The 19,926-nt window shown below is 38.2% G+C and overlaps 1 protein-coding gene across 8 annotated transcripts in view; it reads left to right on the plus strand.

Annotated features, from left to right (window-relative positions):
• The window catches only part of Nckap5 (NCK associated protein 5), a 959,972-nt gene that overhangs the window by 760,869 nt on the left and 179,177 nt on the right, over nucleotides 1-19,926 (plus strand). For all 8 annotated transcript variants that reach the window (XM_070024260.1, XM_070024269.1, XM_070024275.1 and 5 more), the window contains one exon: nucleotides 6,327-6,446. In XM_070024260.1, coding sequence (XP_069880361.1) covers nucleotides 6,327-6,446 — 120 coding nt within the window. The remainder of the gene's footprint in view (nucleotides 1-6,326; nucleotides 6,447-19,926) is intronic.

The following is a 19,926-nucleotide window of genomic DNA, read 5'->3' on the forward strand; positions in this document are numbered from 1 at the left end:
TGCCTTATTCAGGCAACATAAGATCAGGTTCTAGGGTCAGGTCACTATTGGCCCAGATTTGGCTGGTTCATTTGGCCAATCTTATTGGCTATGATCTCTGAAGGGCCAAACAAAATCCTTTAGATTTTATTCCCTCTAAATCTCTTTCTATAAAGCAGATGCATCCTCTTCCAAAGGAAATCTCAAAATGTCCAGGAAGAAGTGATTGACAAAAGCAAAATTTATTTTTACTTATCTAATTTATTGTGACTTTTAATTTTGTTTTGGTCTTGGATTATACAATCGTGATCAATGTCACGCCTTTCATCCTTCTTCCCCAGCCCTCCCAACCCTACTTCTGACCTCATTTTTTAAAACATTTTAGAATATGCATTGAGTTTTATGACTGTGCTCCCCCTGTTTTATTGAAAATCACTTTTATCAGTGATTGTCTGCTTCCCAGAAGGAGATACTTCAATATTAGCATTTTTGTACATTTCTCCACACCTACTTATGTCAAAATGTCACATTTTCTTCTACAAATAATTTTAACTGCTTCAGATTTTACCCGAGCATCATATAAAGAGACTCAAGTACTTTTATGTAGAATTAGATTTAAGTTTCATTGCTGTACCAGTAATCTACAATATTAGTAGCTTCAATAAGCTAAAATGTATTTCCTTCTCACGTATAAATATGAGAGAAGTAGACAGTACATGGCTAGTATGGTACCTGGTATGATCCCTGGTTGCTTTCATGGTTTTCCATGGATAAATTCAAAGGTTTTAATTTCTTTGTTGTTCTTCTGCTTTTGGAAACTATGTTCATTTTAGCATAAAAGACAGTATGAAGGGAGCACTGCTCTGACTCTGTGTTGAAAGATATCTCATGCCTGTCTCTTTAATTATACCTGAAGAAAGGCAAGGAAGTTGTGGGGGGCGGTGTTTAGGGGGAGGAAAAGTGGGAGAAAAGCAAGGGAGGATGACAATGTAACTTGAACCTCTTTCTACATCACCTTTGATAAAATTAAATTAAAAACAAAAACAGAGGCTCGTCAGGTCATACACACACGTATACACACACACACACACACACACACACACACACAAGTAGCTACACAAAACAAGTAATAAGCAAGTAAATAGATAAATTCACTGTGTCACAGTTAAGGGATAAAACACAGAAAGACATTATTGTGAGCTTGCATATCTCAGGAACCCCAGGAAGCAAGGAAGATGCAGGGGATATTAAGAGACTCTCAAGAATATGTTCAGAAATTGTATGCCTCTGGTTTTTGTACAGCTGGTAAAACTGCTGCCAAAAGACAAAGATTTCTTTTTAATTAAGAGCATGGTATAGGAAATAAGGCACAATTCACATACAGATGAGAAAACAAATGATTAAGAATTGGCCTAGATTGCAAATTACAGACTTTTTGGTGGTTTCTCCAAACACTCAAGGAAAAAAATGTCTGTGTGACATTAAGTACAAACCTTACAGTTTGAAGATACATTATTGTTTTAGGACACAAAGGCTATTGTGTCACAATTTCAGCTCTTCAAGGAACAGCCTAAAAGCTTTTTTTTTTCATATCATATAATGAATTGCCTTAACCTGACATCCTCAAGTACCAGAATCAACAAATATTTATGGGAAAAGACAACTTCATTGCCAGAAGCTTACTATTTCTGCTATATAAACATAGATTGTCCTGCTCTAGCAATTCAGTTATTGCAAAAAGACAAAAAAGGAAGCTAACAACAAAAATCCCATATGGATTCCCTTAAAAGAGCAAAGTGCACACCTTTCAGTCCATAACACTGAAATGAGAATGATGTAAAACCTGTTCACTTGCATTTTTCCCTCCAAATCATTGGTCCCAGCCTACAAGTTTAAGTGAATCAGAAGCACAGAGTAAGCTCATATTGTATCTGAAATGTATTTTATCATCATTACATCAATTATACTTCCTGCAAAAGTACCCTTCCTAGGCTCTTCAGTGATTATGTTGCTTTGCTATTAAAACCAAACTTGGAAAAGCATTTCCTCTATAGTTAGATCTCTTCTATATCAAGAATTTCAGTTTTATCTGCATGTTAGTAGAGTATCTAAACATCTATCTAGAGTTTTTTTCTCCAGCAACATCTAGTTAAGCTGGTATAGGATAGCATCCAGCAGTATGAAGGGCTTATTGGCCCATCTCTCTCCAGTTTAGCAGTGGTCTGGGTAGTCTGGTTACTAAAGAGGGTTTGTTTCTATTTACTGGGCATTTATAGTCACACCAAATTCAGCAAATAGTATATTTCCATGATACACTTCTGAAATAGAAATAGCATTATGATATTTTACAGCACATAGATTTAATAGTTTTCAAGAACAGTGATAACACAAGTTTACTTCCTTCTTCTCTTTCTTACTTTCTCTCTTTTCTTTTTTTTTTCTTTCTTTCTTTTTTTTTTGTCAATCATAAGGCTTGAACTATGGGCCAGGGCACTGCACCAAGGCTATTTTGCTCAAGTCTAGTACTCTACCACTTAGAGCCACAGCTACACTTTCAGTTTTCAGGTGGTTACCTAGAGATAAGAGGCTCAGACTTTCCTGCCTGGGCTGTAGATCCTCAGATCTCAGCTTCCTTAGTAGCTAAGATTTTATGTGTGAGCCATCAGAGCCTGGCTTAAGTCTTGTTTCTAAGCAATCAGCTTATGTTTTTTCCAGTTATCTTCAGACTCAGGTTGTAACAGTGTTGCTTTTCAAGTTGTATAAAATAATTGTACTCCCATAGGAACTGGATAGTAGTGGTCCAGAATCTTCTGCATAAGTGTAGGTGAAAATTACCTGAATGTCAGGCATGGGGTTTCCAGAGAAATTACACCTGAGGATCGTTCAGGTGGACTGAAATGCTTTAAGCATGTATGTCTCACTGCTCAATATATTGGCCTTTTGCACCCAGCTAGGATCCCTTAGTCTCTATTTCCAGTTGATAATGATATTCACATTGCAAGGAAAATAGGTGTGGCTAATTTCTTGAACCCAAAGACTATTGTTCTTCCTTCGATGATGCTGAGCATCATCCACTGTTGGACATTATTTTCCCATGGTAAAATTAAGCATCCCATCCCCTTTTGATATCAGAAAACACATCTGTATTTTCAGTGAAATTCACCTGTGGAGGCCTGAGTCACAAGAGTAATGAAAGGTTATGAGTAAGGACAGATGGTCTAACCTCTGCCTCCATATATGAGCATAATCTTAGGCTTCTACACAGGAGAGCTATGTCATTTCTAAAGCTTTCTTAGGTTGGTGTTCTAGGTTTTGCTTCTCACTGACAGAATCAGAATAGTTGCTCTTATACCCACCCCCAATATGTCATCCTGCTTATGTATGTTAGTAGGTTCTTATTGGGAGGGTGGAGAAAGTAATCAGATGCAAACTTCTGTCCAGATATCACCATATTGGCCAGAGAGTGTTATTTTCCTCTTTTTGTGCCCTCTTTAATTGCATTTAGTAGGCACACATGCTTGTATTTATTACAACAAATGAGGCAACAGCTGTCTTCTATCAACAACCATTCACACATGACTAAACATAATAAGAACATTAAAGCACACACACACACATACACACACACACACACACACAAACACACACACACACACACACACACACACACACACAGAACCAGGTTTCACCCACCTCTAATTCTAGCTACTTAGGAGAATTTCAATTCAGAGCCAGCCTTGGTGTATAAAACCTAAAGACTCTAGTTAATTAGGGGAAAGCCAGAAGTGGTTGTGTGGCTCAAGCGGTAGAACACCAGCCCTGAATGAAAAAAAACAAAAAAACAAAAAAACAGGCAAAAGCACGAGGCCCTAATTACAAGCTCCACCAGTACCAACACACACACACACACACACACACACACACACACACACACACACACACACACACACACACACACACACACACATATGATCCAACCCATTCTATCTGTCTATATAGTTTCACATTTGCTCAGTTCTAATTTGTCAATAATCGTAAGACTAATATCACATTCCTACAGCTTTCCTCCCCAATAATGTGCTCAGCTCAGTGAACCAATAATGAAAACTAGAGTCCTTAGGGTTCACAGGTGTGTTTTCACAAGTGAATGATGAACATTAATGATTGTTGAAATTAATGATTATTGAAAGGGAGCCACTTATATTTTTTAAAAAAACCTCTTGGTGAAGTATATGATTTTTTTTATTATTTTATCCATATAAAAATCTTGTTAAGGTTTCCTCAGTTTTGCTGCTAAAAATTGTGTTAGTTGCTTGCAGGCCTTGGTTTTCTCAAAAATTCATACTCATTCACTTGCATTTGTCTCCAAATCAAGCAGGAATAATTACATTTTCCCAGCCAATGGATGCTGGTCATATTTATATACCCCTCAGTCAGATTTTATTAATTACTCAATTAGTAGTAATGAAAACAATTAGTGTCAGAGAGCAGGAAGTGTTAAACAAATGCTGAGAATAAAACTTAGCATAAGTGAAACAGACAGAGGATGAAATCTACAGAAAGCAAAGCTTGTCTTACAACTTGACAGAACTCCCTTGGCAGGGAGCACGGCCAGACAATGCAAGTGCCCCTAAGGATGCACTCACACTACTGTTCATGCCCTGTTGGCTCTTATTCCCAGGTCCCTCATTTAAGACATGGTCTTGTGTTTCCCTACCCTGCATTTGTTGGCATAACTCAGCAACATCCTATGCATGAATTACATCCATTTAACTCCACAAGTGAGTTAAGGACACACTTTGCTGGGAGCTACACCCCTGCAAGTAGTATCAGTGCTACTGGATATGATGACACAGGCTTGGGTACATCTTCCATAGTTACATTGTTCTAGCTTCATGGTCAGGTTGGTGCAAGGTTTTAGGACAGGCCCACTGGCCTCTGTACTGACACTTTGGCCCTGGCAATCAGAGCTGTTGACTTGTGCTCTTCCTTCTGTACAAGCCCTTAACAATGGCCTGTAGCCTCCCCTTGTAAAAACAGACATCCGCAGACTAGATTTCCACATCATCATCACTGCTAGCAATATTTATAATAAATGCAGAGGGTTTTTTGTTTTGTTTTTAAGCTCCTAATATATGTGATATGGCAATAGGCAATGAAATAAAGAGTGTAAGAGCAATCTGTTTTATGAGTGTTCATTTTGGAATCATTTTATGTTGCCTATTGAAGAATGTTTCATCTAGATGACAATGTAACCTAAAGTATGAAAGATGAACACAACATAATTTGAAACAAGAGAATGCTCAGTAGTATGCTAACTACCATAAAGGAGACATGGAATTCAGAAAAGGGAGCAGTCTTGGCAGGTGTGGTAGGTAGTAACATTTGAACTGGACTTGAAACAGTGGCCCTGGGAAACATGGATGTCATGAGAAGACCACAGAAACCAGGATACATAGAGCTTTCTAGAACAAGCAGACCCTGTTCTCTGTGCTTTGACAGGAGAATATATTTCTATGTTTGAATAAAACTGTAAAAAATATTGTTTAAAATAGGAAAAGGGTTGGCTTTTGAACTGGAGACCCACAAGTCCTTCATCATAGGTGGGTTAAGAAGGAGCTCCTTAATGGGGCTCCAGTGAACCCTAATGCCTCAGGGGTAAGCTCCCTGCCTAGTAGCTGGGGAAAAGGTCTTGGAGGCATTGCAACTATTCAAAAGTGCTTCAAAAAGGTGGCCCAGGTGGGCTAACTGGAACCAAATTCCTCCAGACAATATGGACACAGGTTGAGCAAGTTACTATTGGCCTTTTAAAAGCCTTCTCTTCCGTGACCCCTTCCCACTAAATGCATCCCTGACTCTATTAGCTATAGTGTCAGGAATCTCAGCGTGTTTTCACAAATGGCATCAAAAGGCTCCTTCAAAAGTGATAGTTTCTTTTGCTCATCAAATCTCTATTCATTGCAGAAAACATTGTTGTCCTTGTGGTTTGTGCTTTATGATTGCTTTTATGAAGACAGTGAAAAGGCAAAATATATAGGAGGAAACTTAAATTGACTTTATATCGCTAAGATTTACCATCTTCAAAAATAGCATGCTACATTAATGCATTTTGGATTTCAAGGTGTTTTTTTTTAAAAAAAAAAAAAGGTCTTTATAGAACATAATAATTCTATCAGACAATGGTCTGTGGAAGAAAATGTTATTTTTGATTTATTTCTTGGGGCTTTGAAGAAATGAAATACTATTTTTGACTAATGTTTCTGAAGTATTGTCTAAAATATGACTATGATATACAAAGATGTCTTTCAGCTATAGACTTTTTTTCCCCTTCGATGTGTTTGTTATAGGATCTAAGGGAGGAATGTGTAAAGTTGAAAACAAGAGTGTTTGATTTGGAACGACAAAACCGAACACTAAGCATCCTGTTCCAACAGCGAGTTCGACCAACTTCTGATCTGCTTCTCCAGGTATGTGTTTATGTTGAACAGTCTTTGCTACTGAAATGCTATTGACAGGAAGTTACTTAAGTTCAGAAATCGTCAGCATCTCTAGGGGAAGACAATTGCTTTTAAATCCCAACTCTTCTATCTCAGGAGATGCCATTAAAACTGAATGACTCTTAAATTCTTGGCCTTTTAAAGCTTCATGCAGATAAAGAACAGCACCAACAAAGAAACAACAGGCACCAGGAGCCATTAGGAATCTTCTAGTAAACTAACAGAAACCTTGAAATGAAGTTGGGAAATAGTCATTTGCTTTGGGGACTGCTATTAGTAACTGCACATTCCCTGATAAGAAGGAATAGTGTTTCATAAAATGCCAAAGCACATTTGTTTATTTCAAACTATCTGTAGTTAAAAATACAGCTGGGCTTTTTTTTAGCCCTATTTCTTTTGTTTGTAGAGTTTCTCCTTTCAACATAACACTTAATAGATCTTATCCCCGTATATTTACAGGCTCTCTCACTGAACTCTCCTTTTCCAGTCTTCACAGCATGTGGACTTCTGGAAAGTCAAACCATTGCATCCTTTTGGAACTGGCTCTGAAAAGGCACTAGGGAATATATGCCACAGCAGGGAAGCACAGGAATTAGCACAGAGGTCTGCCAGGCCAATCTTTGCAATTTCCCATCTTTTTGATCCCATTAATGTGCATATTTGCTCAAACAAGCTCCCTTGAGCTTTGCTCACAGCTCTTCTGGTCTAAGCTGTCAAAGGGTGCATTGAGGTTTCCCAGGAGCAGGATGCAACTTGCAAAGAGTAACCCACAGCTGCTTGTTCTAGCTGGCTGAGAGAAAGGGCCTTCTTCAACCTCTCTTCATCTAGACTACACTGTCCAACTAGAGTCATTGCAAAATTCTCCAAAGTCACATGTGGCCAGGAACTACTACACTGGACAGTGTGCAAGTTGAATATTTCTATCAGTGTAGAAAGCTCAACTGGGCAGTGTTTTCCAAATGGTCATGACTGTGTTGCTGACTTGCCTTCTGAATTTTGGCATAAACAACTTAGGATTCCTTAGAGAAATAATGGAAAATTGCAATTCATTTCAGAGAAAGAAAGATGTTTGGTAAAATTAAACATGAAAATAACCCCCCCCCAATTAAAATAAAACAGCTCTGTGAATTACAAAATAGATCTCATCTTTTAAATTAATTTCCTCTCTGCTTTATCAGTTGGTACATAATTCATAATTCATAACTCAAAAATGTTGTGGGTGGAAAAAGGGAAAAATCATTTATCTCTATTCTGTTTTCTGGTCCTTACCATAGTAAATGTTTGTCATAGGGGATTTTGCATTTGTAAAAAGCCATGTTTCTTCTGCAGTCTCATAATCAAGATCCAATATTATAATTACTTTTAGCAGCTGTTGCCTGTTCATGAATTTTTCTGTTTTGCCTGTTTTAACTTCAGGCTCTTCTGGAACAATATTTAAGGATCTACAGTCTTTGTTTATGATTCATGATAGTTTATTTGGACGGTAAAAACATGTGCTGTGGTATCTAAGCTTTTCACTGGCAGTCACAAATTTCTTAAATCCATGTTCAAATGGCAGGAGCTGGGGAGGTGTGTACTGACAATATTGGAAACTTGGTGTTTGCAGTCTGTATTCTTGCAGTCTGTATTATTTAAATAATGTTTGTCAAAGGGAGGCCATTAATCATTCTTCTGTAAAGAATGATAGTGTGATGTTAATACTAGCATTTTACAGTTCACAGTCATAGAAGAAGTTGCTGGTTTTTCAAGGGATCTGTTATTTCTGTCAAAACTTGAGTTTTCAGTGATACTTTGGGGGTTAACTGGGAGTAAGAACATAGTATAGAGTGAAAACAAAAAGCTAGCTGAGCTTGCTACATACCTAAGGATACATATTACTTGTTGAACTGAATAATGAATAAATGATAAATTCACTCAGTAATTGGAGAGTTATTTTTGTATAAATGTGAAAACTTTGTGTCCTGAATCTTCTTCTGAAATTTCCTATCTCATATGAATATTTGGGTGCTGGGCAGCCATGCAGGTTCTATCAGTGGACTTCACATCGAGTACTGCAGAATTACAAGTATGTTTGGTGAAACTTCTCAATTGGTCTCTGTGGAATACAGCCCAGTGGTTGTCTGCTATGTGAAGAGCCACCTGAGGAGCAATATGGAAAGATGGTTGACCCCATCATGATTTTATAATATAAATTATAAATATTAGAAAAATAGTTTATAAGCAGTATCTATTTGAGTTTTGCACTTCTAGCTTATAAGCAATATCTATTTGAGTTTTGTACTTCTAAAATAGGGAGTAAGAAGTGACATGTATGTCATTTAGCAAGTCCTTGTATCAGGAAAACAAACTGTGGGGTAGAATTAGTTGACCGAGTCTGGTAACCTGCAAATGGAGCAAGGTAACCCAGCCCAGTAGCTTGTGGCCTTTAGTCCCAGCACTCAGGAGGCTGAGACACGAGGATCATGGTAGCCTAGAGTTCAAGATTAGCCTGGCTACTATAATAAGACCCTAATCTCAAAAATAAAACAAAACATATGTGATGGAGAGGGGCTGTTTAATTTTCTGAAAATTAAAATCTTGAGGCTGACAATGCACTTTGCTATTAGAATTTAGAATGTTATCTGTAGGAGAATAAATGGTGACAATTCAGATTACGAAAATCCCCCTCCCTTAAGATCAACAATTTGTGCCCTGCAACTTGTATATACATTTTTCTAATGTGGGGAGGGATAGGGAAATAACAAAATGGCAACAGAGGGATACAGGTTGACCCATTGTAACAATGAGATGTACAGGACACTGTTTAAAACGAACTTTACAACTTGGTGGGGGTGGTCAGGGAGGAGTTGGGGAGGTAGGGAGGGAAGGGATGGTAGGGGCAAAACAAAGGAGGGGGTAACAATGCTCCATAGGAAATGTACTCATTAGCTTATTCATGCAACAGTACCTTTACAGTAAAATAAAAAAATAAAAAAGATCAAAACAATTTGAGCTGAATTTCAAAGATTCAAGAAGCTAGTGTAGCAAATAGAATTGTATAGTAAAAGTCTTATAGGGACTAAAATCTCCATTGGATCTTATCTAAACCTATTTCTGCAGATTAATCCTAAACCTGTTTCTGCAGATTAATCAGTGTTCCTTTTGTTCCCTCTTGTAAATCATATTAAACAATACTTTCACCTTAACAATTGTTGGTATCTAGTGAAGACCTCTTTGCTGATTATACTTATTTGCTTACTGTTTTTCTTCTCGGAAGCACACAAAGAATGAATTACACTTGTAACTCGACTTGTTACTTTTTTTCTCCTTTTCTTTCTGATGTGATATTTCAAAGAGTTGTACTATCTATATCTATAGGCTATGATAGGAAGAAAACATTCTTTATAGTGTAGATTATTTCACCAATGGTAGAGTTTTGACAGCTTAGAATCAGGGGGGCAAAAATTTGCTGTTGCTTCTTAGCATATTTCTTTAGCTATATTTTTTCGATTATTGTTTCAGATGAGAAAATTTTGAAATTCTACTCATTCATGTTTTTATTTGTCTTTCTCCTATAAATCTTTATTCCCAGAGTGTATGCTATCTAGGATAGATTTATAGACCTTACCCATGATTTGGCAGGATATGCAACACTCATATTCCTATCTTCACAACTATGCATTCCTCTCTCTGAAAGGCAGTCTAGTGCCTTCACCCTTCGAGAGCTTCCAAGAGTCATGGTGCCATTATTGTGCTTTTTTCTTGCTGGAATCCATGTTATATTCATGTTCTGTGTAACTCAACTAAGAAATTTAGGGTCCTGTGTGGGATTATGGTATTCTGACCTCTCTTAACAGTAGGATTTACTAAATACACCGAAGTTACTAGGCATTTCTTGTTAAATTTTCATTTCAACTCAACTCTTTCTGGACAAGACTTTTGGTGAATGTTACTTTGTACCTTCCAGAGATAAAAGTACTATTCTCACTGTATATTAAGCTTCTTGATGGCTTAACACTTAATTTCATACTTTTCTCTAGAATTAAAGTTGAGGTGTGGGTCTAAACCCAATAACATGGTCATTTTCTTGGTGAAAAGGCCATACTTACTTCCATCTACTAATATCTATTTTTATGTCAACCCCTGAGTGTCTAATTCATACTTTAAAATACAGATTTTTAGATGTTTACATTCTTTGTCATCACATTAGCTGCTAATATGTAATGAGCATAACTTCTGGGTAGTTGCTCATTCAGCAACACTGAAAAGTATCTGCTGTCTTGAACATTTTTCAATGTACATATTTTATTTCCTCTTTTTCTTTTTCTTCTTCTCCCTCCTCCTCTTCTTCCTCCTCCTCTTCCTCTTCCTCTTTTTCTTCTTCTCCTTCTCCTTCTCCTTCTTCCCCTCTCTCCCTCTTTCCCTCCCTCTCTCTGTTTTTCTGTCTCTGTCTCTCTGTCTCTCTGTCTCTGTCTCTGTCTCTCTCTGTCTCCATCTCTCTCTGTATCTGTCTCTGTCTCTGTCTCTGTCTCTCTCTGTCTCTGTCTCTGTCTCTCTGTCTCTCTGTCTCTGTTTCTCTGTCTCTCTGTCTCTCTGTCTCTCTGTCTCTCTATCTCTCTGTCTCTCTGTCTCTCTGTCTCTCTGTCTCTCTGTCTGTCTCTCTCTTTCTCTCTCTCTCTCTCTTTCTCTCTCTCTCTCCCTCTCTCTCTCTCTCTCTCTCTCTCTCTCTCTCTCTCTCTCTCTCTCTCTCTCTCTCTCTCTCTCTCTCTCTCTCTCTCTCTCTCTCTAAGTGGTACTGGAGTTTGAATTGAGGGTTTTGCTCCTACTCAACAGTCACTCTACCACTTGGGCCATACCTCCAGACTTTGTGCTTTTGTTATTATTGAGTCTTTCTTTTTGCCCATGTTTGCTGTCCACTGTAGCTTGGATGTCAAGTGTATACTACTACACCCAGCTATTTCTGTTGATACAGTATTTTGTGAGCTTTTTGCCCATGATAATCTTGAACTTGAATTCTTTTAATCTTAGCCTCCTCCATAGCTAGGATTTCAGGTTTGAGCCACCAGCTCCTCAATATATTTTTGCCTTTTGCATCTGTATATTTGCCTTTTGCATTATTTTCAAATATCTGTAGTTGAAATAACATGAATAGAAAGGAAAAAATATTAAGAACATTAAAATGTGTGGAAGCAGTAAGTGACGGGTAGATGAGGAAGGGGCCAAGGGGTTGTTGAACTGAGGTAATAGAAACTTTTCCTTTGGTCCAATGGCATCTTTCTTTAGCAAGAGGGAGTCAAGATAGGCAAGGAACTCTCAACATGTTAGGGGCTTCTGCTGGTTCCCTATAATGCTAGGCTTAAGTTTGCCTCATGATTTTCTTCAACTGATAAGTTCTACCCCATGACTGTTTGTATGCCAGCCATGAAAGTGCCAGTAGCCCTGCCCTGAAAACATGGTATCTAATTTAGAAAGACCCCTGGACAACAGAGGAGCTGTTTCATAGTGGTGCAGGGATGCTGAATAACACTGGAACCCAGAGGGCCTCATATCTACTGGGAGCAAGCCTGCCATCCTGCAGGCTGTCAGTTGAGGACTCTGGTTCTTCATTATGGGTGTCGATCAGATGTGAAACCTAAGGGGAGTGGACATCAGGGGATTCTTTCTCAGGCATTGTGCACTGGAAGGATATTAACTTGTCAGCGTGCAGAAAGTAGCCTTTCCGAGAGTAAGGGACATACAAAGATGGCTGAGTTCTTGCAGGGCAGGGTTTCTAGTGATATGTAATGCATAACCTTGGGCCTGGGATCAAGTAAGTACACCATAGAAAATGAGAATCTTCAAGGTCATGGCAAAAAGGTTTTTCAACCTCCTTATAATGCATCGAAGGCACCTGCTTTACCCTCAATGACTTCATTTTTCTTTTCTTTCCTGATATAAATTCTTTGCTCTAGTAAAGCAGAAATGCTTTCCCTCTTCAAAGCAACTATTCAACAGTTCCATTTTGTACATTATTTCTCTGTTCACAATGTTATGCTAGTCCCACCCACCCCATACCTGCCATTCCTCTTCGTTGCATTAACACACTGGTAGGCAGAGCATGTTTTAGCTCTGGGATTCCATGGGAAAATGCATTTCCTTTGGAGCTTTGGGTGTATAAGGAAGCCTAGAAGCAAGGTATTGTGTTATAAGACAGCTGAGATATTGTTCTAGGCATTGGGCAGGGCAGGTGGAGGCCTCATTATGTTGGGAGAGGATCTGGGGAAGGTCTAATAGTGAATAAATATAAGGGGCGTAGTATAAATGCCTGCCAAAAGGAACAGCCCATGAAAAGGCACTGGAAGTTTCCCTCCTTTTTATCCTCTTTCTAAATCCATATGCATTGCAAATGCTCCTGGAATATGTGTGCTATCCCTAACCCTCTTGCTCAATCTCTTACACACATCTTTCTTCTAAATCCCAGCCTATTGGTGTGTTACTTTGTAACTGTGCCATGCTGTTTCCATTAATGTTTGTTTCCATTAATGTTTCCATTAATGTTTTAATTCCTAAAGCAATTAAAAAGATGTATTTTGTCCACAAGCCCAGTCTGTGTATTATTAGTACTGTGCTTTCATCAGTTGATTGTCAACATAATGTCAGAAAGTAGACCTGGTCTATAGTTTCTACACTTGATTGCTTTGGCCTTCATTCTCCTAGGGACAGAAACCCTACCTCATCAGTATGCAACCTGAACAAAAGTGGGGCTTGCTAATGCTGAATAAGTTAAGGATTGAGTAGACCTCTGGGACAAATGAGAAAGCTTGTCGGAGAAGAAGTGGAGTGGTATAGCTTCATAGATGAAGTGACCCTCAAGGGAAGGAAGCGGAGAAGGGACCATGCATAGCCCTTAAGCTACTGTGTCCATACTATGTCCATGAAGAAGGTAGATGTTGAAATACTATGTTTATATAGGTCAAAATGATTAAGGAGAATTATCTCTCCTTATTAATGGAGAGAAAATGCTAATGCTTGAGAAATTGTAAGGAACTGGAAGTACAGAGTTCTGCATGCACCTCACAGTGTTTAAACATTGTCTGACCCCACTCCCCACTACACACACACTGGATTCAACTGTTTTCTAACCCTGAGGAAGCCCAGTAGAAAATCTGTGGGCTAGGACTGGCCTGTAATCTGCTTGTCTTTCCCTTTCTTAGTGATAGTAAGGGTTTCACTTAAAGTATGGTGCATCTATATATAGCATTTGGCTATGTGGGTTTCATAATTATAGTCATAGGACAGCCAGCATATGTTGCTTTATTTGTTATTTAAGGAAGAATCATTGAGTATGTTCTATGTGTTTGTCCCTCTAGGTGCTTCTGAGAATAAAGAGGTGATTAAGACATAGCTTCAGACCTAAAAGTGTCATTATTTAATAAAGAGACAGATAATGGGAACAACCAATTGTATGCAGAGTAAGAAATGTAACTAAAACCTTTACAATAAGAGGTCCTCTAAGGAGAGGGTAGGAAATCAAGGAAGCTTTCCAGGATGAGGTGACAGCCAAATTGGACATTGAAGGAAGAATCACAATTTGTTAGGGTTTCAGAAGCAAGATGTGGATTAAATTCAGGACTAAGCCAAACATTGGAATTTATATACACACTAATTCTAGGTTCTGGTTTTAATCATAACTAGTTATAAAGTTTGGCTTTCCCAAGTCCTTCAAACAATATCAGGTTAACTTACTGAGTTTTATTAAAAGAAAAAAAAACGGACCTCCTAAGAGTATCATGCTGGTTGAATTCTCTCCCTGTGCCCTTGAAGAATTCATTCTATTTGTTTTTATCCAAGGAAGAATCTAGTTAAGCTGAATTAAGAGGCTGATGAAAAATGAAGAGCTCTCTGTGTTGAAGATTTGCTTTAAGGATTTTGACATTAAATGAAGGCTCAAACCTGCAACATAAGTCACCACAATATAGTGATAGAACAATGGTTGACATGTAAATTTAGGAAATATATATGCTACATTGTAGCATGGAATATTTGAGACATATGACCCAAACACATGCATGTATATATCACCTAAGGAAACATTATTATCCTAGATTTAGTAAATTTCACACCATAAATGCTTATCATAGAGACCTTAAAAGTTCTTTCAGTAAAAATTGTTATTGACTATTCCATTTTCAAGAACTTTGAACTTTGGATGGAATGTAAGATTTGGAAATGCAAGTGATAGAATGTCCAGAGAAAGCAATGGTGATGTTTACCTAGGGATTTGATTATGCATATTGGAGCATTCATTTCTTGGCACTGGACGTTACAGAATGTCCATTGCTATCAGTGGATGTCACACAAGGGAAATCTTACTCCTAGCATGCAAAGATTAAGAACCCAAACTCTGACATGAAAGATGAGTGTTTGCAGGAGCGTAAAGCAATACTGCTCTTGTTCTATCACCTCTTTTACAAAGAGGGTGCACTTGTCTGAGAGTTGCCCTGTTGCATTTGGGGGGTCACTTTCTGGAACTAGGCAATGATTCACAGTCTATGGCTCTTCAAGAGCCTCTGGGATGAATCTTTAGCCTGTCAGGCTGCAGCAGAGATCATCTTCCCAGTCCTCAATCCTAGATGCATAATCAGCCTAGTGGAGGGGAGTAAGGGGAAGCCAAACCATCAGGGGGGCAGAGAGGATACAGAATACCTTGACAATGACTACAGAAAAAGGCTGAGCCTTCCTGGAGATAGAACTTCAGCTATGTCACCAAAGTCCTGTGCTATTTTGGATAGTCAGACTTCAGAAGCAAGTATCTTAGACTTCCACAGTGTCTGGTCTGCCATACGGTAGCTCCCAAGTGACCTGATGAATGGAGATAAACATTACTAGGCAAGGTGCTCCTCTATCCCGACTCCACAGATTTGCTAATTGCCCCCAAACAGTCACACCTGGCCTCAAGGCACAAAGACACACTCAGATTCCAGCTATTATTACATACAGAAACCTTTATAGGCCCAGGTCAAATCTTCCAAAACCTTAATAAAAGTATTTGCACAGGTGAGGAGGTACATGCTCAATGAACATTGTGTTTTGAATTGTCGCCTTCCCTGATTTTCCCAGACCTTCATAATGATATTGAGAGCACATTCAGCAAATCAATCAATTAGAAGACATTTAGGGGCCTGTTGAAACTTGGCAGTGTGCTATGCTTTGGACAAATCAAGTTAAATAAGTTTAGTTGTCCTAATAGTCAGTTACAGACAAACAACACTATGGGCTTAATAGATATTTCCCTGAATAAGAACATGAATCTAATAATCAAGAAACATGACCCAGACACTTGCCCTCAAAACATATTTATGCCAAGGTATAATAGAACCACTGAATATTATATCTCAACTTTCAAGATCCCCTTGCTCTTATTTTCCAACTTTGATTGATTTCAGACTGATCCATACATTGCACCAAGCCACACACTGTGTATAGTAGTATTGTGATGAAATGGGCTTTTAGTCTAATGGGGTGACTTTGGAAACTGGTTTAGATGGAAGGGACTGACGTAATGCCTCATCTCTGAAAATGTGTATTGGAGAGTCAAGAGGGAGAATTAACTGTCAAGTAACAGATAACAAAAGACTCAAGTAGACTGGGGTTCAAGTCCCCTTTCTGCCACAGTTTGCAAGGGCAAGCTTCTGAGATGACTATAAGGCTTATTTTCCATCTGAGCAATAAAGCAATGGCAAGGTGCCTAAAAATCCTACCACTCTGACTGCCACATAGCAGAAGTCAATGAACACCGTAGCTCTCGTCTGCCTCTTCCTGGGTCTGGGTAACAAGGGAATGAGGGAGATGGATCAGGTGACCTAATTGCTCACAAGGATATTTTTCTATAACTTGGCTTGAGGGGAGGAAGTGTTAAGGTAAAAATACACTGTATTAAATCAATTTCTCTTTATTATTGACTTGTAGGTCTTTCCTGGGAATTTGTATACAGATTCGATCATCCATACAGATTCAGTAGTGATGTTTAAGCTTCTCAGCAGGATGTGCATGAGATGTGTTGGGGTGGGATGGGTTGTAAATACCTTGGCTTAAACAACCTAATTTGGTGGTTAACTCTGGAGACATTGCGAGCTCTGTAATGTCCACTGAATCCTTTAAGTAGAGCAGGACATTTTTCTTTCTACACTAGAAGAAAACTTTCAAGATGTTTTGAGAATTCATGAATCCCGACTCTTAGTGTCCTTAAGGAGATGATTCTCCATTCAAATTTAAGCCACTACAGTTCTTTGAACCATCATTTATTCACATTGAATACCTTTGAAATTCTCTCCTTTCCTTAAGACTTCTTTTCTATCCTTACCACACGTGCAATGGCTCTGCACGGTTGCCATTGTACATTCAAAGGACAAGTTCCCCTAAAAGACAGAAGCCTTTTCTGATCTACAACTTTATGGTTGTTTTACCCTCCCAAATATCTAAATACTCCATGGGAAAGGATAAGGATCATACCATGGGAATCTTATTGGACAATAGATACTTATTTCAGTCGGGACAGTCATCAGAACTTCCCAGTAAAAGAGTGCATTTTTATGTGAGATGCATACAGATGCTTTCTAATAAGTTGCGCTCATATTTCATTGGTACATTTGATGTTGTTCAAGGAAAGCATTGGAATTCTTGAGTTAAAGCAAAGATGTCATAATGATAATGAGTGCAAAAGCCATTATCATTAATGTTGCAGTAGAATTTGCCATAAAATTGAAGAAAGCTGAAATAAAGAAGGTGATCTTTACTCTGATGCCTCAGATACAACATCATCTTCTCTGTTCAATGTTCTGTCCACTGCTAAAGAGAAAAAAATAACCCACTGCATTAATACCATATCAGAACAGAATATGTGGGACATTTGTGCATGTCCTTTGTGCATCTGAATGGATTTTCACAATTGATTATTCAGTAAGACGCCAGCCTGTTTCTTTTAGTATTTAGATTTTGCTACTTTATGAGCAGACTGCTGAAATGCTAAAGATCCATATAATACACTAATTTGTGACTTCTCAAAAGCAACTTCCTAGTCATTCTATTTAACAGGACCACCAAACTCATCACTTATTACATATATGTGTGACCTGTTTCTGAAGAATATTTACACCACTCTGCATCTACCCCAAAAGATTCTCCATTTACTTTCCAGTCAGTCTCTATCAATCCCCAACCTCAGACATCCACTGATCAGCTTTCCATCACTATGGATTCGTTTTGCCTTTCCAAGAGAATGAAATTATATAATGTACAACTTGTTTATATCTTCCTAGTTGTTTTTTATGTTTATATCTTCCTAGTTGGATTCTGTGGGAAATTATTTATAAAATATAAACAGGTAGAACAAGAACTTACAGTTGAATACAGCTGAGTTCAAAATTACTGTTCACTATTCATAACTCCTGAGACAATAAGTAGTTAATTTCTACTCTCTGGACTTCACTTATCTTTTCTAGGAAAGCAGACAAAAAATACTGATTTCTTGGCTGTTGTACTGGCAAGTTTATGTGAACATAATATAACATAGTACAATGTATTAAGCTACCAATACCATTCATATGGAAATGGAAAGACTTGGAAAACAGTATAGTGAAGCAAGCCAGACCTAGAGGAACAAAAGATACATGGTTTCATTCATTTTTGATAGATAGAATGTACCTATAAATCTAAGCAAACAGGTGTTTTGCAAGTGGTTACAATTACCTGAAGCTCCATGGAGAACTAGAAAGATTAGGTCAAAGCGCCCCCCCCCCAAAAAAAAGCAACACCGGAAAATGGGTACATACAAGAAGAGGGGTAGAGCTGGGTGCTGGTAGCTCATGCCTGTAATCCTAGCTACTCAGGAGGCTAAAATCTGAGGATCGTGGTTCAAAGCCAGCCCAGACAGAAAGTCCATGAGTCTCCGATCTCCAATAAAACCACCAGAAAACCGAAAGTGGCACTGTGGCTCAAATGGTGGAGTGCTAGCCTTGAGCTGAAGAGCTAAGGGACAGTGCCCAGGTTCAGAGTTCGAGCATCCTGACCCACAAAAAAAAGGGAGGGTGGAGCCAAGGGAAAGGGGTAGACAGATGAAGGAAGGAAAGGGGAAGAATGTAGTCAAGAATTTATTGAATATGCCACAAAATTAAGAAGAGTGAGGGATTAGTGGGTCAAAGCAGGGGGAGAATTTTGAAGGGAGGGACCATGATCAAGATGCATTATATTCAGAAACTGCTTTGTTCTATGGTACTTCCTTTGTGCGATTACTTAAAGATTCAGACTCTCTAGCCTTACCTAGAGAAGACAACAGTCTTCTCTCAGTTAAGTATAAGCACAGAAAAGATTTTATTGTTATCTCATCGCTACTCCAGAATAAAATTTTGCACATAAAAATTTTAAAAAGAGAACTATTATATCATCAAAAGAGAATCATTTTGTCCCATTTTTACATGACTTTTGCACCTCTTCCAAAGCTGAATAACTTTGGGGGGTTAGTCTTCTTTGGCTTCCATTTTCAAATATTTTGATAAATGTCCTCATTCACTTTATATATATTTATATACTATTATAAATACGGCCATTTCTACTTTTAAGGAGCATATAATTGAAGACAAATGATCATTTTATGGCAGACAAATTTGTCTGTCCCTTATATCCATTAGATATGGCACAAATCATCCTAGACATAATAAATGGATTAAATATGTAGAAGCTTACACAACTTGCAAAGGAGGTACAGTTAAGGCATTGTTAGTCCTGCTAACATTTTAACAATTGTAATAATCATTCTAGATCATTCTAAAAGCTAATCCAATTCTGCCATTTTCAATTTTCTTCTTTGTGCTGGTGCTGATACCTGAATTCAGGGCCAGGACACTGCCCTTGAGGTTTTTTGCTTAAAGCTAGCATTCTACCACTTGAGTCAAAGCCCCATTTCTGACTTTTTGATGGTGAATTGAAGATGAGAGTTTCACAGACTTTGCTGTCTAGGCTGGCTTCAAACCATGATCCCCTTATCTCTGACTAGTAGGTAGCTAGGATTACAGGCATGAGCCACCAAACACTGAGCTAATTTTGCCTTTTTTTTTTTTGAGTACTAAAGGAGACAAAGGACAAAGGGTGAATCAATGCAACAGTGATACTCACCAGACAATATGTTGGAAATGAAATTTACAGCTTGTGGGTGGAATGGGGGGAGAGGGAAAGTAGGAGAAAATGAGGGAAGGGATAACAATGTTCAACAAGAAATGTATCTACTACCTTATGTATGTAACTGTAATCCCTCTGTACAATAAAATAAAATATTATATTTTATATTTATTGTCAACCACTTGACAATAAAATATATTTTTAAATAGTGACTTAAATCCCTTAAACTGCAGGTAAAAAATGCAGGGTTTGAGAAGCCATCAGAGAATGCTTTTTTGTTGTTGTTGATGTTACAGTTTAGTTTAAAGATAAGGGAATG

This window comes from Dipodomys merriami, unplaced genomic scaffold (genome assembly GCF_024711535.1).
Source record: "Dipodomys merriami isolate MVZ:Mamm:240054 unplaced genomic scaffold, mDipMer1.0.p SCAF_1, whole genome shotgun sequence".
NCBI classification, from domain to species: Eukaryota; Metazoa; Chordata; class Mammalia; order Rodentia; family Heteromyidae; genus Dipodomys; species Dipodomys merriami.